Raw genomic sequence first — 13,275 nt, 5'->3', positions numbered from 1 at the left:
GATCTGTAAATCAAATATTTATAGATTAATTGTATGACTAGTTGAAGAGATAGGTAGTTTTGTACAAAAATCTTACTGTATTGAATAACTTTGTTTTTCTTTAACAGGTTTCTTGTAAATACTAGTAAATATTGCTGGTGTGCAATTCTGGAGATACATTTTTTTACTGCATATGCTACCACGGCTTTCCAAACGGTGTGAACGCACTGCTGTTGACTGCTTGCTGACAGTAACCAGCTGGACACTTCATCGGTGATGTTTTCACTTTCACATTGTCCAACTGGAGTTTGCTTATACTGATTTTTAGAAACAGGAAGAAATCAAAGTGGAGTACCATAAACTTGACATGGATAATAAAAAGAGAGACAAGGACAAGCCAAATGAAAGAACAACATGGCCTAGTGGGAGGTCAGGCCATAATCCACATAGAACTGGTTCTTCAAATTCTGGAGTATTAATGGTTGGCCCGAACTTCAGAGTTGGCAAAAAAATAGGATGTGGTAATTTTGGAGAACTACGGTTAGGTAAGATCTTAATTTTGTTATTTTAATGTATTTTATTCAAGACCATTGTGTGTGGTCTAGGCACGAAAATGTCTACATGAACACACCATACAGCTCTTCAAACTACTTTGAAGCTTCAAACAGATAAAATTTGCCTTGCATATCTTCTGTGGCTTCACTCTGGTCAGTGCAATCTCTATCACATATAACGAATCTCTGTAGGATGAGGCTTTCTACGATTTAAAAATATTTTGTAGCTGTGTACAGTACTAGGCTAAATTAAGCTAGTTGTCTCTTGCAAGATGCTGGAAATTACTTCATAGTTACTGTACTTGATACATTACCTGGCTTCTTGAAGCAGTTTATTCAGATGTATTTGAGGCTAAGTGTATGTGAAACACATGCTCCTCGTGTTAGTCTGGCTTGTAGTAATGTGGCCTTGGACTTCTCTTGGGGACAGTGAGACAGGCACTATGATGCTTTTAATAGCAGCAAGCTCTTGGATTCCTTTGTTTCCTTTCCATCAGCAGCAGTGCAGTGAGTCTGAACAGTGAGCTGCTGTTAGGAGCAGTGAGTATCTGTCTGTAGAGAGAACTTGGGAAATGGGTAATTCAGTCACTTAGTTGCCACTGAACAGATGCATGAAGATCAAATGGTGAAGAAGAGACAGACTGAGAAGGACCTCTGGAATTTTGAAGAATTTGGGCAGCAAAGCTGAAAATTTTACCATGTAATAAAATAGACGCTAAATTATGAGTGCACACTTTTGGAAGAGTATATATTTAGTTTTGGGAAGTTAAATTTCCATCCTGACAGGATGATTATCCGTGATTTTCAAGATGCGGAAATTCTGTATGTGTTAACAAATAAAATTTGACAATGGCAAAAATCTGTTCCAGTATTCCTGGAAAGCTTGAGTTAATGTACTGCTTCAAGGTTTAAGGAGAGATAAGTTTGAGAGTAGGGTTGACTGTTCAGATGATGTGTTTCTGTTGATCTTCTGTCACTGGTAGAATTACTACTCTGTCTTTCAGACAATGTTTTTAATATTGTGCTTGCAAAAAATAGAATATATTTGTATATGCATGTTCATAGCATGAAGAAAATATAAGATGTTTTTAATGTAATGTTTTCTTGGACCCTATGTAGTCTGAATCAGACTGTAAATAGACATATTATTACTGCAGAGGGATGGAAGATAACATTTCTGATACTCTGACTGAGAATACTGATTTTAACAGTCTCAGTAGGAGTACTCTTGTTAATTCGATTCATATTTAAACAAAGTGGATATATTTTGACTTTTACAGTGTTACATATGTGCCTCTACAGTTCATGAGTCAAGCTGAAACTGTCTTCAACTTTTCCTAAACTTTTAAAACTGTCCCTGGTGACTTTCCTTTTAAATATCTCCATGAACTAAATCAAACCAGTGTAATTAATGTCACATTTACTACTGATGGCAAGTGTAAGCTACTGAAGGTAATTCTTTTCTCTGTTATTTTGGAGTGATTACAAACTATTGAGTTGATTATCTATTTCAGATCAATATCGGATTAACTCTCTTGCAGTAGATATAGTGTAATCCTCGGTTTCATTCTACATACAACATTCAAGTAGTTAAGACTTAAAATCTAATAATACTGAAATTAAATAGGACAGAAGGGAGATAATGTACTGTCCTACAACAGTCACAAGGACGAGTGAGGCTTTTTTTTAGTGTCTGCTTCTTTTGCATATACAGTAGATACTTCAGATCCTTACTTATGAGAAGAGATGTTTTAAATGTAAGCTACTGAAACCAGGAGTTGAGTTTGGTATTGCAGGTTCTGATTCAAATTTATTTTTACTTTTACATTGTGACAGTAGCAAGTAACTTAAAGTGGGCATTCTTCCCACAAAGACATACATAGACACTTATATTGTTTCATGTACTTCTGCAAACTGAAATGTATTTTGAGCATGTGTCTAAAGGTTGAATCCTAAAGTCTTAAAGGTGGAATTAAGTTGTTAATAATTGGTGAAATTGCACTTCAGGAGATGAAAATTCATTTGCTCTCAGTAGCCATTGTACTTCTTCCACCTGAGAAGAAAGGAATTGCCAGACTTAATGTAGTGGCTTATGGATCGAATGATTGACTATATGTAGGAAATCAGTGTCTGAGACATTAACTTGCAAAGGGACTAGATTACTTTGATTGTTGAGCTGTTAATCTTTAGTCTTTCCTAATTTATAGTTAAGATAAACTGATGGGTACCAAAATAAAACTTGTTGCCACTGCCTGTGATATATTACACAATACCCGTTCTGTGTTTAGGGATAGGTCAACAGTGGTGTCAAATCTGCTGTCTTATATATTTCGAGGAGACAATTTTCATGAGTCACTTCTGATGTTTCATCAGGATGTTAAGCCTATCATTACTGCATTTGACTACTAGAACACAATATCCATTCACTTAAATATAACTGGATTTATTAGCTACTCCAGTAGCTGATTTCTATATCTAATAGACTAAATGAGGAGAGCCCCTACAAGAGTTTCTTGTAATGACTTCTAGATTGTAACAGTATGCAAAGACACAGAAACAACTTCAAACAAAGTACACTTTTTGCCAGAAAGGTAGCTCAGATGATGGGCATGCTGCCTATCAGTAGATTCTGTGCTGATTTTTATATAGCTTTCAGTCCTGCAACTGATGTGATTTTAGTATGTCTTTTTTCATCTTTGCAAGAGTATTTTTAAAAATAAGAATTAGAGCTGAGATCATTTGACTATAAGTGTAACTGTCTTTGCAGGGAACCCTTTTGGCTTCGTTCCTGTATTTTCCCTGACTGGTTTCTTTAACAGAACTCAGCTGAGCATGGAAAATTCAGACCTGAGCCATACTGCAGAGTAAAAAGTAGGATTGTCATGAAAAATAGTACACACTGAACCCACTTGGAGACCATGGAGAAACAAAATGTGTTTGAAGTGACAACTTTTATCTGCTATTTTTTAATTTTATACCTATAAATCTTGTTAATATTTTAGTCATGGCATACAGTGTGAAATAATGTTTGTTGAAATAATATGTTTAGCTACTTAAAGAATTGCTTTTAAAGCAGAAGATGCATTTTTACAAGTGATATAAGCATGTAACTTGGTAATACTGTTGCCCTGTTTGCCCTGAATTTAAGCCTGGTAAATGACAGAATTAAGGAAAAAAAAACGTTCTAGGTAGTTTTAATCTTAGTTAGTGCCGGGTAGTCCAAAACTATATGATAATTTTAAAGTAAATGTTAAAGTTTTCAACAATGAATGTGATAATGTAGAATATCACTTTCTACTAATACTTAACAATTTTCAAGCTTTTCTAGTGTAGAAAAATTTTGTGACCTTGGTGAAATAGTTGAAACTGTCTCTCAGTGAAACTGCCACTTCTTACACTATTCAAGAACAAAGATTTCTTTAAAGTATATTATGCTAATAAAGCCACGTTTTTTAAGTCATTACCAGAACACCTAGCACCTTAGGTCAAATCTTTCAAAGACTTGAGCATTAGATGACATTTTACTTGAACATGAAAGCTGAAGTCTTACATTCTTGTTTTTGTTCTTTTTTCAAGGAAAAAAAATGCACACAAATGAATATGTGGCAATTAAGCTGGTAAGTTTTTTTTGTTGTTTGTTTTTTCAAAGGATTTGGGATGAAAATCTAATCAGAATTTCTTTCATATATAATGTTTTGATATCCTGAACAGTCTAGTCTTGTATGTTTTCAACTGACTAGATGATTGTAGTGATAGGTCTAATTATATACTTTGGCCTTATGAAATAAAATGGATGTTAATTATTGTTACTGTGTTCAAGGCTAAATTTGTGTCAGTAAAGTCGATGGTTGACTATGGCCTCAAGGATATGCTCAGCAGTCATCTTAGTAGATTCCTTATTTGTGCAACAAGTAGAGAAACACAAGATTTAATGTGAATCTGACATCAGGTGACTACAGAGAAGCTCCCGAAAATTTTCAAACTGCATATATTTTAACACCCTTATTCCCACCCAAAACTGTTTTTCATTTGTAATCTTTGGTATGTGCACAACTGTTATGGCAGACACATTTTATTTGCTATGATGTGTGTAGAATGTTTCCTTCACTTACAAACATGGTAAACTTGTATATTTTGTTAATATATCATTGTTCTGCTTTCATCAGAACTACTCAGTTTAAATCATGTTTTGCTTCTGGATGCTTTTAACTTCCTGGTAAATGGCTGTTTTTGTAACCAAGGTATTTAAAGATAAAATTCAGTTCTTTACATTCTGTCACTGAAGGAGTTTTGGGTCATGTGTTAATTTCTTGTTGCTGAAGTAGGACAGAGAGCTTTTTATGGCATAGTATGGTGAATTTCTGATTTTGTAGAGTGAGAGCTGAACTATGGAAATAGAAATAAGTGACTTTAGGTAGTGAATCTAGCATTAAAAATCAAACGTTGCAAATGTATATAATATATAATACAATCCTGAAAAATATTTTTATCGATATCCTTGCTTAGAAAAACATTTACTTTAGGACTACTTACAGATTTAAAAACATCCAGCTTATGGTTTGAAAAGGCAGTACTGGATACAGATTTGAGGGTTATCATGTGTGTATCATACCAGACTTAAATTCACTTTGTTTTAAAATATGTTGAACTTATTCTGTATACCAGTTGAAACTTGAAAATGGTCTAGAATAGTTACAGCTTATTTACTATAGAGCACACAGAGAAATAGTTTGCAAGGTGGGGATTTTGTTCTTGGACGTGAATTAGGCTTTTTTTCAACCATTAATTGCTTGGTTATATAGAGCAAGAGAATTTTTTACCAAAAACTCACTGATCAGATTAAAGCATTTTTATTACTAATTCAACACATTTCCCTGACCTGTGCTTTGTTTCCACATTACTTAATCTTACAGCTGTTCATTTTACCACTGTACTAAAATCTTGAAGTATTGTAGGATAGTTTGAGTGTAAAGGAACCTTACAGATCATCTAGCTCCCTTCCCCTGCCATTGGAAGGGATGTCTTCCACTAGACCAGGTTGCTCAAAGCCCCATCCAGCCTGGCCTCGGGCACATCCAGGGATTGAGCATTGACAGCTTCTCTGGGCAACCTGTTCATCACCCTCATGGTGAAGAATTTCTTCCTTACATCTAATCTAAATCTACTCTGTTTCAGTTTCAAACTGTAACCCCCTGTCCTTTCTCTACACTCCTGATAGAATCCTGTCTGTAATTTACTGCTAATGTTTAAGGAATTCTAATATGTAGTGAACTTTTTGAGTTGTCTTCTTATGTCAGTGGTACGAAAAACTAGTGTCTTTGCAGTAATGACAGATGGAAGGAACCATAGTGAAAATCAGCACTGGAGCTTGCATTATCATTCTAAGGTAAAAATACATTTATTAGCAGGTACCAACTACTCTTTTAATATTCTTTTTTTTTTATGTATCTTTTCCAGCTTTTTTGAATGTTGTATTTATATTCCTCATGGTAGCATTCCAGTGCTGATGTTCTGTTTTCTTGTGAGAAGCAAGACATCTCCTATCCAGGTGTTTTGTGTATAAAGGGTAACTGTATACGCTAGTGCAGGAAGATTGTGTCACTTTCTCTGGAGAGTATGGGTTGTAATAGCTGCATTTATGCAGTGGCTTGCAGGAGTGCTTCTGATGTTAAAAGCAAAGGTATTTTGTAATTACTGTATATTCCTGTTTGTGATGTTTATGGCAGCTGCAGGACTTGTGTAAGGGAGTAGTTTAAACACTAAATTTCTCTGTGTGAGGCCTGAAGTCTCTTAATGTATGCATTTTAATGTATAAAGTTTGTATGTAAATGTATATTTTGGTAAAATGGCTACAATTCCATGATTTTACTCTTAATCTGACTTCTTTCATTCTGACTTGTTCTGGTTGGGCAGATAGTCAAGTTGGAAGGGTTGGAACAGATTTTGTTTTTTGAAGAACTGGAATGAAGAACTTAAGAGCTGGGCTTTATCAGTTGTGCACTGGCTAGTGGTGTTTATGTTTCTGCTGGTCTATTAGTGTATAAATTGGTATCTTGTGGTCAGGTAGTTCTTCAGCAATAACCATTTGATATACATGAATGTATATTTTTATATATGTATATGCATTTCTGCTCACCTCTTCATTTGTTGTTAGATTTACTTATTATGTGACCCTCCACTTAAACCGCCTGTTCCCTATCCAGCTCTTCCCTCTTCTTTCTTCCCTTTTGCTTTGGTGAGTTTTTCCATTGTTCCAACTTACCTCCTCTGAAGGTTGTTCAACCACTAACCAAATAGTAACTAAAGGAATTTCTGCTGAGCTGCTTCTGGAAATAGGTCAGCTTTTTTTCCTGTCTTTGAAAGAGCAACAACTACCTCATAACCTGCTGCTTTTAATCGGTAATATCTAATTAATTGATTCATTAATCATTACTCTGTTAATTTTAATCCTTAAAATCATAAATGCCATGTCTGTGTGGAAAGAAGATGCAGTTGGTTTTAAGGCTGGTTGGTTTTTTTCTCCTTTTTTGTTTTTAAAGAATTATTGCAGTCTAGAATGATGCTGTTTCATAACCTCTCTAGAAGGCTGCAGTAAATCCGAATCAATTGCAACTCTGTTCAATAGACTGATCTTTTCTTGTAACAAAGCCCTTTGGAAGGGAAGAGGCATGTCTTGAAAATTGCACAGTAGTTCATTCCATGTATTTGGCACACCAGTAGTTGCAACATTATGAACTTGAAACAGATTTCGAACCGCAGTTTCCTTTATCCTTTTTTTTTAATATATGAGTTACACAAAAGAAAGAAAAATGGGTCAAAAGAACTTCACTGGTGAACTAAAGAGCTGTTATTTCTGCTGCTCAGGTTACTGGTGCTTAGTAAACCGCACAGTAATTCCTTGATGGCAGCAAGACCCTGAGTCCCTCTTTAAAAGAGTCAAGTGCCCTTTTGCCAGGAAAAGAAGCCATCTAGGTTTTTTTTGACTAGTTAAGAGTCAATTACAGAACATTGCAGAAGTTCTGTAACAGTTCTTTGAGGATACTTTATTAAAGACCTGAGCTTTTTCAAGTACACAAAATACACTAATACTTTTGGTGAGAGTTGAAGCTTGCTTCAAAGTTCTCTGGGATTAATGGGATGTTTGAACAGTTATATGTTCCCAAGCTTATTTTTAGATGCTGAAATGTACAGAATACTAATGAAATAGAGACGATGATTTGCTGGTGGTTTTTTTTAAAAAAATTCTTGAACATGCTTTTTAGACTTAACTCTTAAAAATGTAGCTGTAGAAGTCTATTCTTCACTCTTAGATTGGAAGATTACATTTAGCATACCTTTGTCTTGATTTATCCTTATCTATCTTTTCTCATTTATCAGTACTTCATTGGATACTGCAAAGTGAGATGGATAGGAGCAAAACAAATTTTATGTGAAGAGCTTATTGTGATTGCCCTTTCTTAAGTTTAGTTGAACATAACTTTGTATTCCCTTGGTATGTTTGGAGTTACTGAACAATCAGGAAGATCTTACCCTCCTTACAAAAATAAGGAAATTCCAGAAAGCTATCAGTCAGTAGATGGACTACAAGTACATATTACCACATTTTTTCCCACTGTTACTGGGGGGAATAAAAATGTTCATGTCTCTGCTAGACAGAGTTTAACTTCAGTCTTTGGCAGGTGTGCAGCTGTCAAGTAGACTAGCTTGAGAGCATTTGCCATCTGGAGACTTGGCATTCCTGCTGATGACTGGAACAAGTAGTATTCACTTGGAAAAGTGAAAATGTCTATGTCAAAAAATGAAAGCTGTTTCTTTTCCCTAGGACAATTTTTGTCTGTTTACATATATTTAATCCATACAAGCTGTTTTTTCACCTATTATGGAAGCATCTTGAGTGGTGATTAAGTTGTTAAAGTACTATCAGTTAAGGTAAAACTGTGCCATTGAACAAAATCAAACTGTCTATAAGCTGGTGTCTTGTCTTAGTATATTAAATGAATGTACAGTGTTTTAAGACTAAAGTATTTTACTGTTGTCTGAATTACAAACTTTAATTAGACACTATGTAGAGAGTGATGTATTTTGTAACTTGTGTACTACTACTGCAGGCAAAGTAATTGTGTGGCTTTGTAAATAGTTAAAATATTTCAGTAACATGCTTTGTAGTAGATTTACTTAGTACTCATCTTTCAGAGGTATAAGGGTTGATAGCTACACTGATTTGCTTAGACCAAAGTTTACTGTAAATTGTTTTGTTTGCCTTTGATATTTGGCAATTATTTTCATGTTTTATCCTCATAAACTGTAAGCAGGACCTTCAGGTGGTGCAGGTAGTCTTAGTAATTCAGTTTGCTGAAGGATCAATACCCTTTTGTAGGAAGTTTTTGGTCACTTCTTTGCAAAGAGTTCCAGTGTTCAACTAGGATGAATGCTCTGAAGCATAAAAAGCATATATTCCAATTGTTTTCTTGTAGAAAGTGTTGCATTGGCCCATCTTTGCTTTTGGCATCCTGGCAAAATCAAACGCATAGATATACCTTGACAGGGACTTTTGCTGTAGCAGTAGCGGCAATTTGAAACATTTGAATGTTGGAGGGAGATGGGTTGAGGAAGAGGTCTAAGTTTCTCATTATTGCATATTGGCTTTGGTTTCTATGGCCTGGATGTGCCACTGGGAAACAACACAGGTTTATAAATTGTTAGTTTCTGGAGAAGGTGGTATGAGGAAAGAGATGACCACTTTGACCAAACTTTTCCTGAAAATTTGTGTCCAGCAGTATCACTTATTGCTGACAAGTGTATTAAAATCTTACTAATTATGTACTGTGATTATAGTAGGAACAGTCTGTGTAGTAAGAATGCAAAGTTAACGTCTGAATTATCGCTGATGCATTGGAAGATGCCACATATCCCAAGGCATAAGGCGTATCTTCTGAAAGAGGCTCTAAGAAATTAAGAATCTTATGATTCATTTTACCTTTACTTTGACAAGGGAAATATTCAAGAAGTTAGGGTTTCTGTTTAGGTTTCTTTTATGTTCTTGTGCTTGATCTCGTGTAACTTTATTCTAAGAGACCATCCTGCATTAGTATGTAGGACAGAGAGCTAAGATTTCATTAACTTAGGTGAATTACGTTTAGAAGAGAAGGATTTAAACTACAAACTCATTCTGGTGCTTTTTATTTGTTTCAGAATGATACGACTTAATTTCTGTTGAGCTATTACTATTTGGTGGAAGGATTTGATAGTTTTTGTCAAGATCATAAGATAAAACCTTTTTTTTTTTAAATATGAAGATACATCTTGTGTAGTAGGTGTGTGCGGAGTCTTTTTGATTTGTTAAGCTGAGTATTAATGCTGCCTTATGAGAGCTGTAAAACATACCACCCACATGCTTTGGAGAGAGATTTTTTTTTTTTAGCTATTCCACTGGATCTGTGATTGGTCTTGCATGTGGGAACCTGATCACATGCAGTAATACAAGATGTAAATGTCTGTGTACCCTCTAGTCTCACATGGTGAGTTTAGGTTTCTTGGTTTCTTAACTACGAGTCATTCTGGAAGAAGCATTCAGATTTTCTATGTGGCTTGGACGTGTTAGAGTTTGGCTGGTGATAAGTAACAGTATTAGTTCTTAGGCTTTGGCACAGAATCTTTGTTTTAAATATTGTTTTTGTTTTTAAATCAGGAGCCAATGAAGTCGAGAGCACCACAGCTACATTTGGAATACAGATTCTACAAGCAGCTAGGATCTGGAGGTAAAAATAAGTGTCATGCACTTTACTGTTATGTAATCTGGAAGCAACTTCTGACAGTAGTTTTTTGATTTAGGGATATAAAACTATTTAGTTAACTGTCTGTGGTTACTTAAAGCAGAAAAAACTCTATGGGTCAGTGTATCAGTTTGGAATTTTTCTAATATTGTTAACACTTTTTTGTTTTAATCTTAAAAATATGTCAGTGGAATCCTAAGACTATTTAATGTCTTAAATATCACAGATTTTGTGTGTGTGTGTGTGTATATATATACCTTGAACTAAGCAGTCTTAGACTGCTTCCGGTCTGTCCTCTTTGAATAAACATTATAAACAACCAAACTGCTAAAATACTAATCACATTTTTAAGTTGCAATGGTATTTAAATAGCCTCAATATGAGTTTTACTTTTCTTCAATTCCATTGATACAGCATATTTTGCCACTTAACTAGTTTCAAACCTCTTAAGTACTTTTTTTGAAAAAGTTTAAATGCAGTTTAAGAACAGAATTTTCCATTTTGCTCCCTTTGCTGATTTTTACACCTGGAGTTACTCTTATGATGGTCCTCTCAATCATTCAGTTATCAACTTTTGCTTTTGTATGTGAGGAATACTTAAAACTTCTCACATTTTTGTGCCTTTCACAAGATTGTATATTGTTAGTTGACAAGATGTGAGGCTTCTTAAACTGGGACAGTGAGTACAAATCTTCCTTAAATCAGTTATACCCTAGGGAAGAAGTCTTGTTATATATTTTCCTTGAAAATGTTTCTTTGATTTCTAGAATAATTTTTGAAGGCCATGTGGTTAGTTGCTGTTCCCTTTTTTTACTAATATAGAAGTTTATTGTATAAAATGGACTACTAATAATTAGTTTTTACCTGCAGAGTCATGGGCTTTTTTCTCTCAAAGACAGCTTGGATTTTGTGATGGTGGTTTTAAAGTTATGCCTAAATGACAATCAAATGTTATTTAGACTGAAAAGTCATCCCTGAAAGCAAGGGAATGCAAAATGAACATGTCCATACCACTTCAGTTTTGAGGACTTGAATGTGTGCATTATGATGAATTTTAATACTTTTTAAATACTTCTTTCACTTTCAGAAATTTAGGTTCATAGCGTCATTGATGAACAGACTGGATGGTGTTTCTTTAATTAGCTAGCTTTCAAAAATACCTGCTCTTCCTTAACAACCCCTTTCTGAGGAAACGTACTTTCCAGTATTTTCAGTTCAGATAGTACTTGTTTTTGATGCTGTAGTATGAATGCTCTGCAACTAGGAAACTTTAGAGATGACTCTTCACAAGACGTGACGTTATCTGTTCCTGCTCTTAAGTTGTAGAATGTCTAGTCAAAATGTTAAGTCTTACACACTTGTTCAGTGGAGAAAGTCATAAGGATATGATGTCTATTTTTTTGTAAGTAGTTGTAAATTGTCAGCATATATCAGATTAGCATTGTGAAATGCCTGATAAGTGGAAAACAGAAGTCTTAATTACTTAACTAACGAGACATTACACCCTGCAAGTTAGGGACAGGACCCAGCTGTGAAAACCAAGGTGTAACTTCTAAAATTGCAAAGGAGCTATGTAGTGCAGGTAAGAATAAAGCTGTAAGTACTGTTCAGGCTACAGAAAAGTATTTGCTTTGCTTTGGATACCATTCAGCCTTTAACAACTTTATCACATTCTCTGTTGCCTTATTGAAACACTATAAGGGAGAATCCTCCCTCTGGATTCTTTGCATGAAGATAAGGAAACCTTGGGCATGAAAGTAAGAAAAAGCTGATGAGCTACTAAACATCTTCTTCAGTATTTAAGAGAAGAACCTTGTTATAGATGTCCTCTGTTTCTGGAGTAACCTGATTTTACTCCAGAGTGAAAACCTTTCCCAGCAGGCATAGAACCCTGTAAGCTCTTGTTTAACTTGTCTGACTTTCTCAGGCACTCCATTTGAGACTCATTTTAATGGATTTTGTGGGAAGGTCTCATCAAGATGAAAATAATATATATGCTCCTGTCTTCGAAGAGATATAAAAAAAAAATATGGTGTTTCTGTGTCTTTCTGCAGCATTCTCCTGTTGCCCATCTTTGCAGGAATTGGGCCTCCAGCTCAGGAAGTTACTCTTTTAGAGGAAGAGTTACAGAATTATGTATTTTTGTCCTCATGTAGTCTGAGGCAACTTGTTTTATTTTACTGTTGTTTTTTTTGATGATGTATGTTTACTGTCAAATGTAGATTTAAGAAATTTTGTCACATGAACAGCTGGAAAACATAGTAGTGGAAAGTTGCTGGACCAGGTGATAAATTCAGGAAACATCTAATCCTTCCTACATAGAACGGGATACTAGGAGTCTTATACTGCAGCTTTCCATATAGTGTTGCTTTACGGGCAGTGATTGTACTTTGGTTAGAGAGTAAATTGAAGGAAGTGTATCTTCATGATGCAAGTACCAAAAGAGTCCTTTGTTAGGAGATATTAAAAATAGCTGTTACTGCTGCAGGAAATTTGAAGTATCATAATTGGGAGCAAATAGGAGGTTTCTCTGATAAGTAATTACTCACTGGATTAGCAGTTTTAGTTGTCTAGAGCCTTCTGGCTTCTAGTCTTCTAAACATCCACTTCTACAGGCTTTCTTAATCATGGTGGAGTAGTCTTTTCCTTATCTGTTTTTGTTTATTCACACAAAAGCTCTTGTAATTGGCTGATAGCTTAATATTTGTGAATCTGGACTGCTTATTTTGCATTTAATTGTATTAAATGGCCATTCCACTTCTTTTCGACAAAAAAAAGAGGGAGAAGCATTAACACATAAATGAATAGTTCTGGAAGAAAAGGAGGTTATTTTCCTGAAATATCTTACTTAAAACAAGTATGGAAAATGTTACTGAGCAACAGATTATATTACCTTCTAAGCCTTTTTTTACGGAGCATTTTAGTGCTTCCTCTGATCATCTAAGCACTCTTGATGGAAGGAGTAGCAT

General features: G+C 34.9%; 1 protein-coding gene across 1 annotated transcript in view; it reads left to right on the top strand.

Moving 5' to 3' along the window:
• The first annotated feature begins 346 nt into the window (after positions 1 to 346).
• LOC104267579 (casein kinase I) overlaps positions 347 to 13,275 on the top strand; it is a 36,702-nt gene continuing 23,773 nt past the window's right edge. The window contains exons 1-3 of the mRNA XM_009864529.1: positions 347 to 524; positions 4,110 to 4,150; positions 10,222 to 10,291. Of these exons, the coding sequence (XP_009862831.1) occupies positions 347 to 524; positions 4,110 to 4,150; positions 10,222 to 10,291 (289 nt within the window). The remainder of the gene's footprint in view (positions 525 to 4,109; positions 4,151 to 10,221; positions 10,292 to 13,275) is intronic.

Source organism: Apaloderma vittatum, unplaced genomic scaffold (genome assembly GCF_000703405.1).
Source record: "Apaloderma vittatum isolate BGI_N311 unplaced genomic scaffold, ASM70340v1 scaffold12842, whole genome shotgun sequence".
NCBI lineage: Eukaryota > Metazoa > Chordata > Aves > Trogoniformes > Trogonidae > Apaloderma > Apaloderma vittatum.
This window is presented reverse-complemented; position numbering and strand designations above follow the sequence as displayed.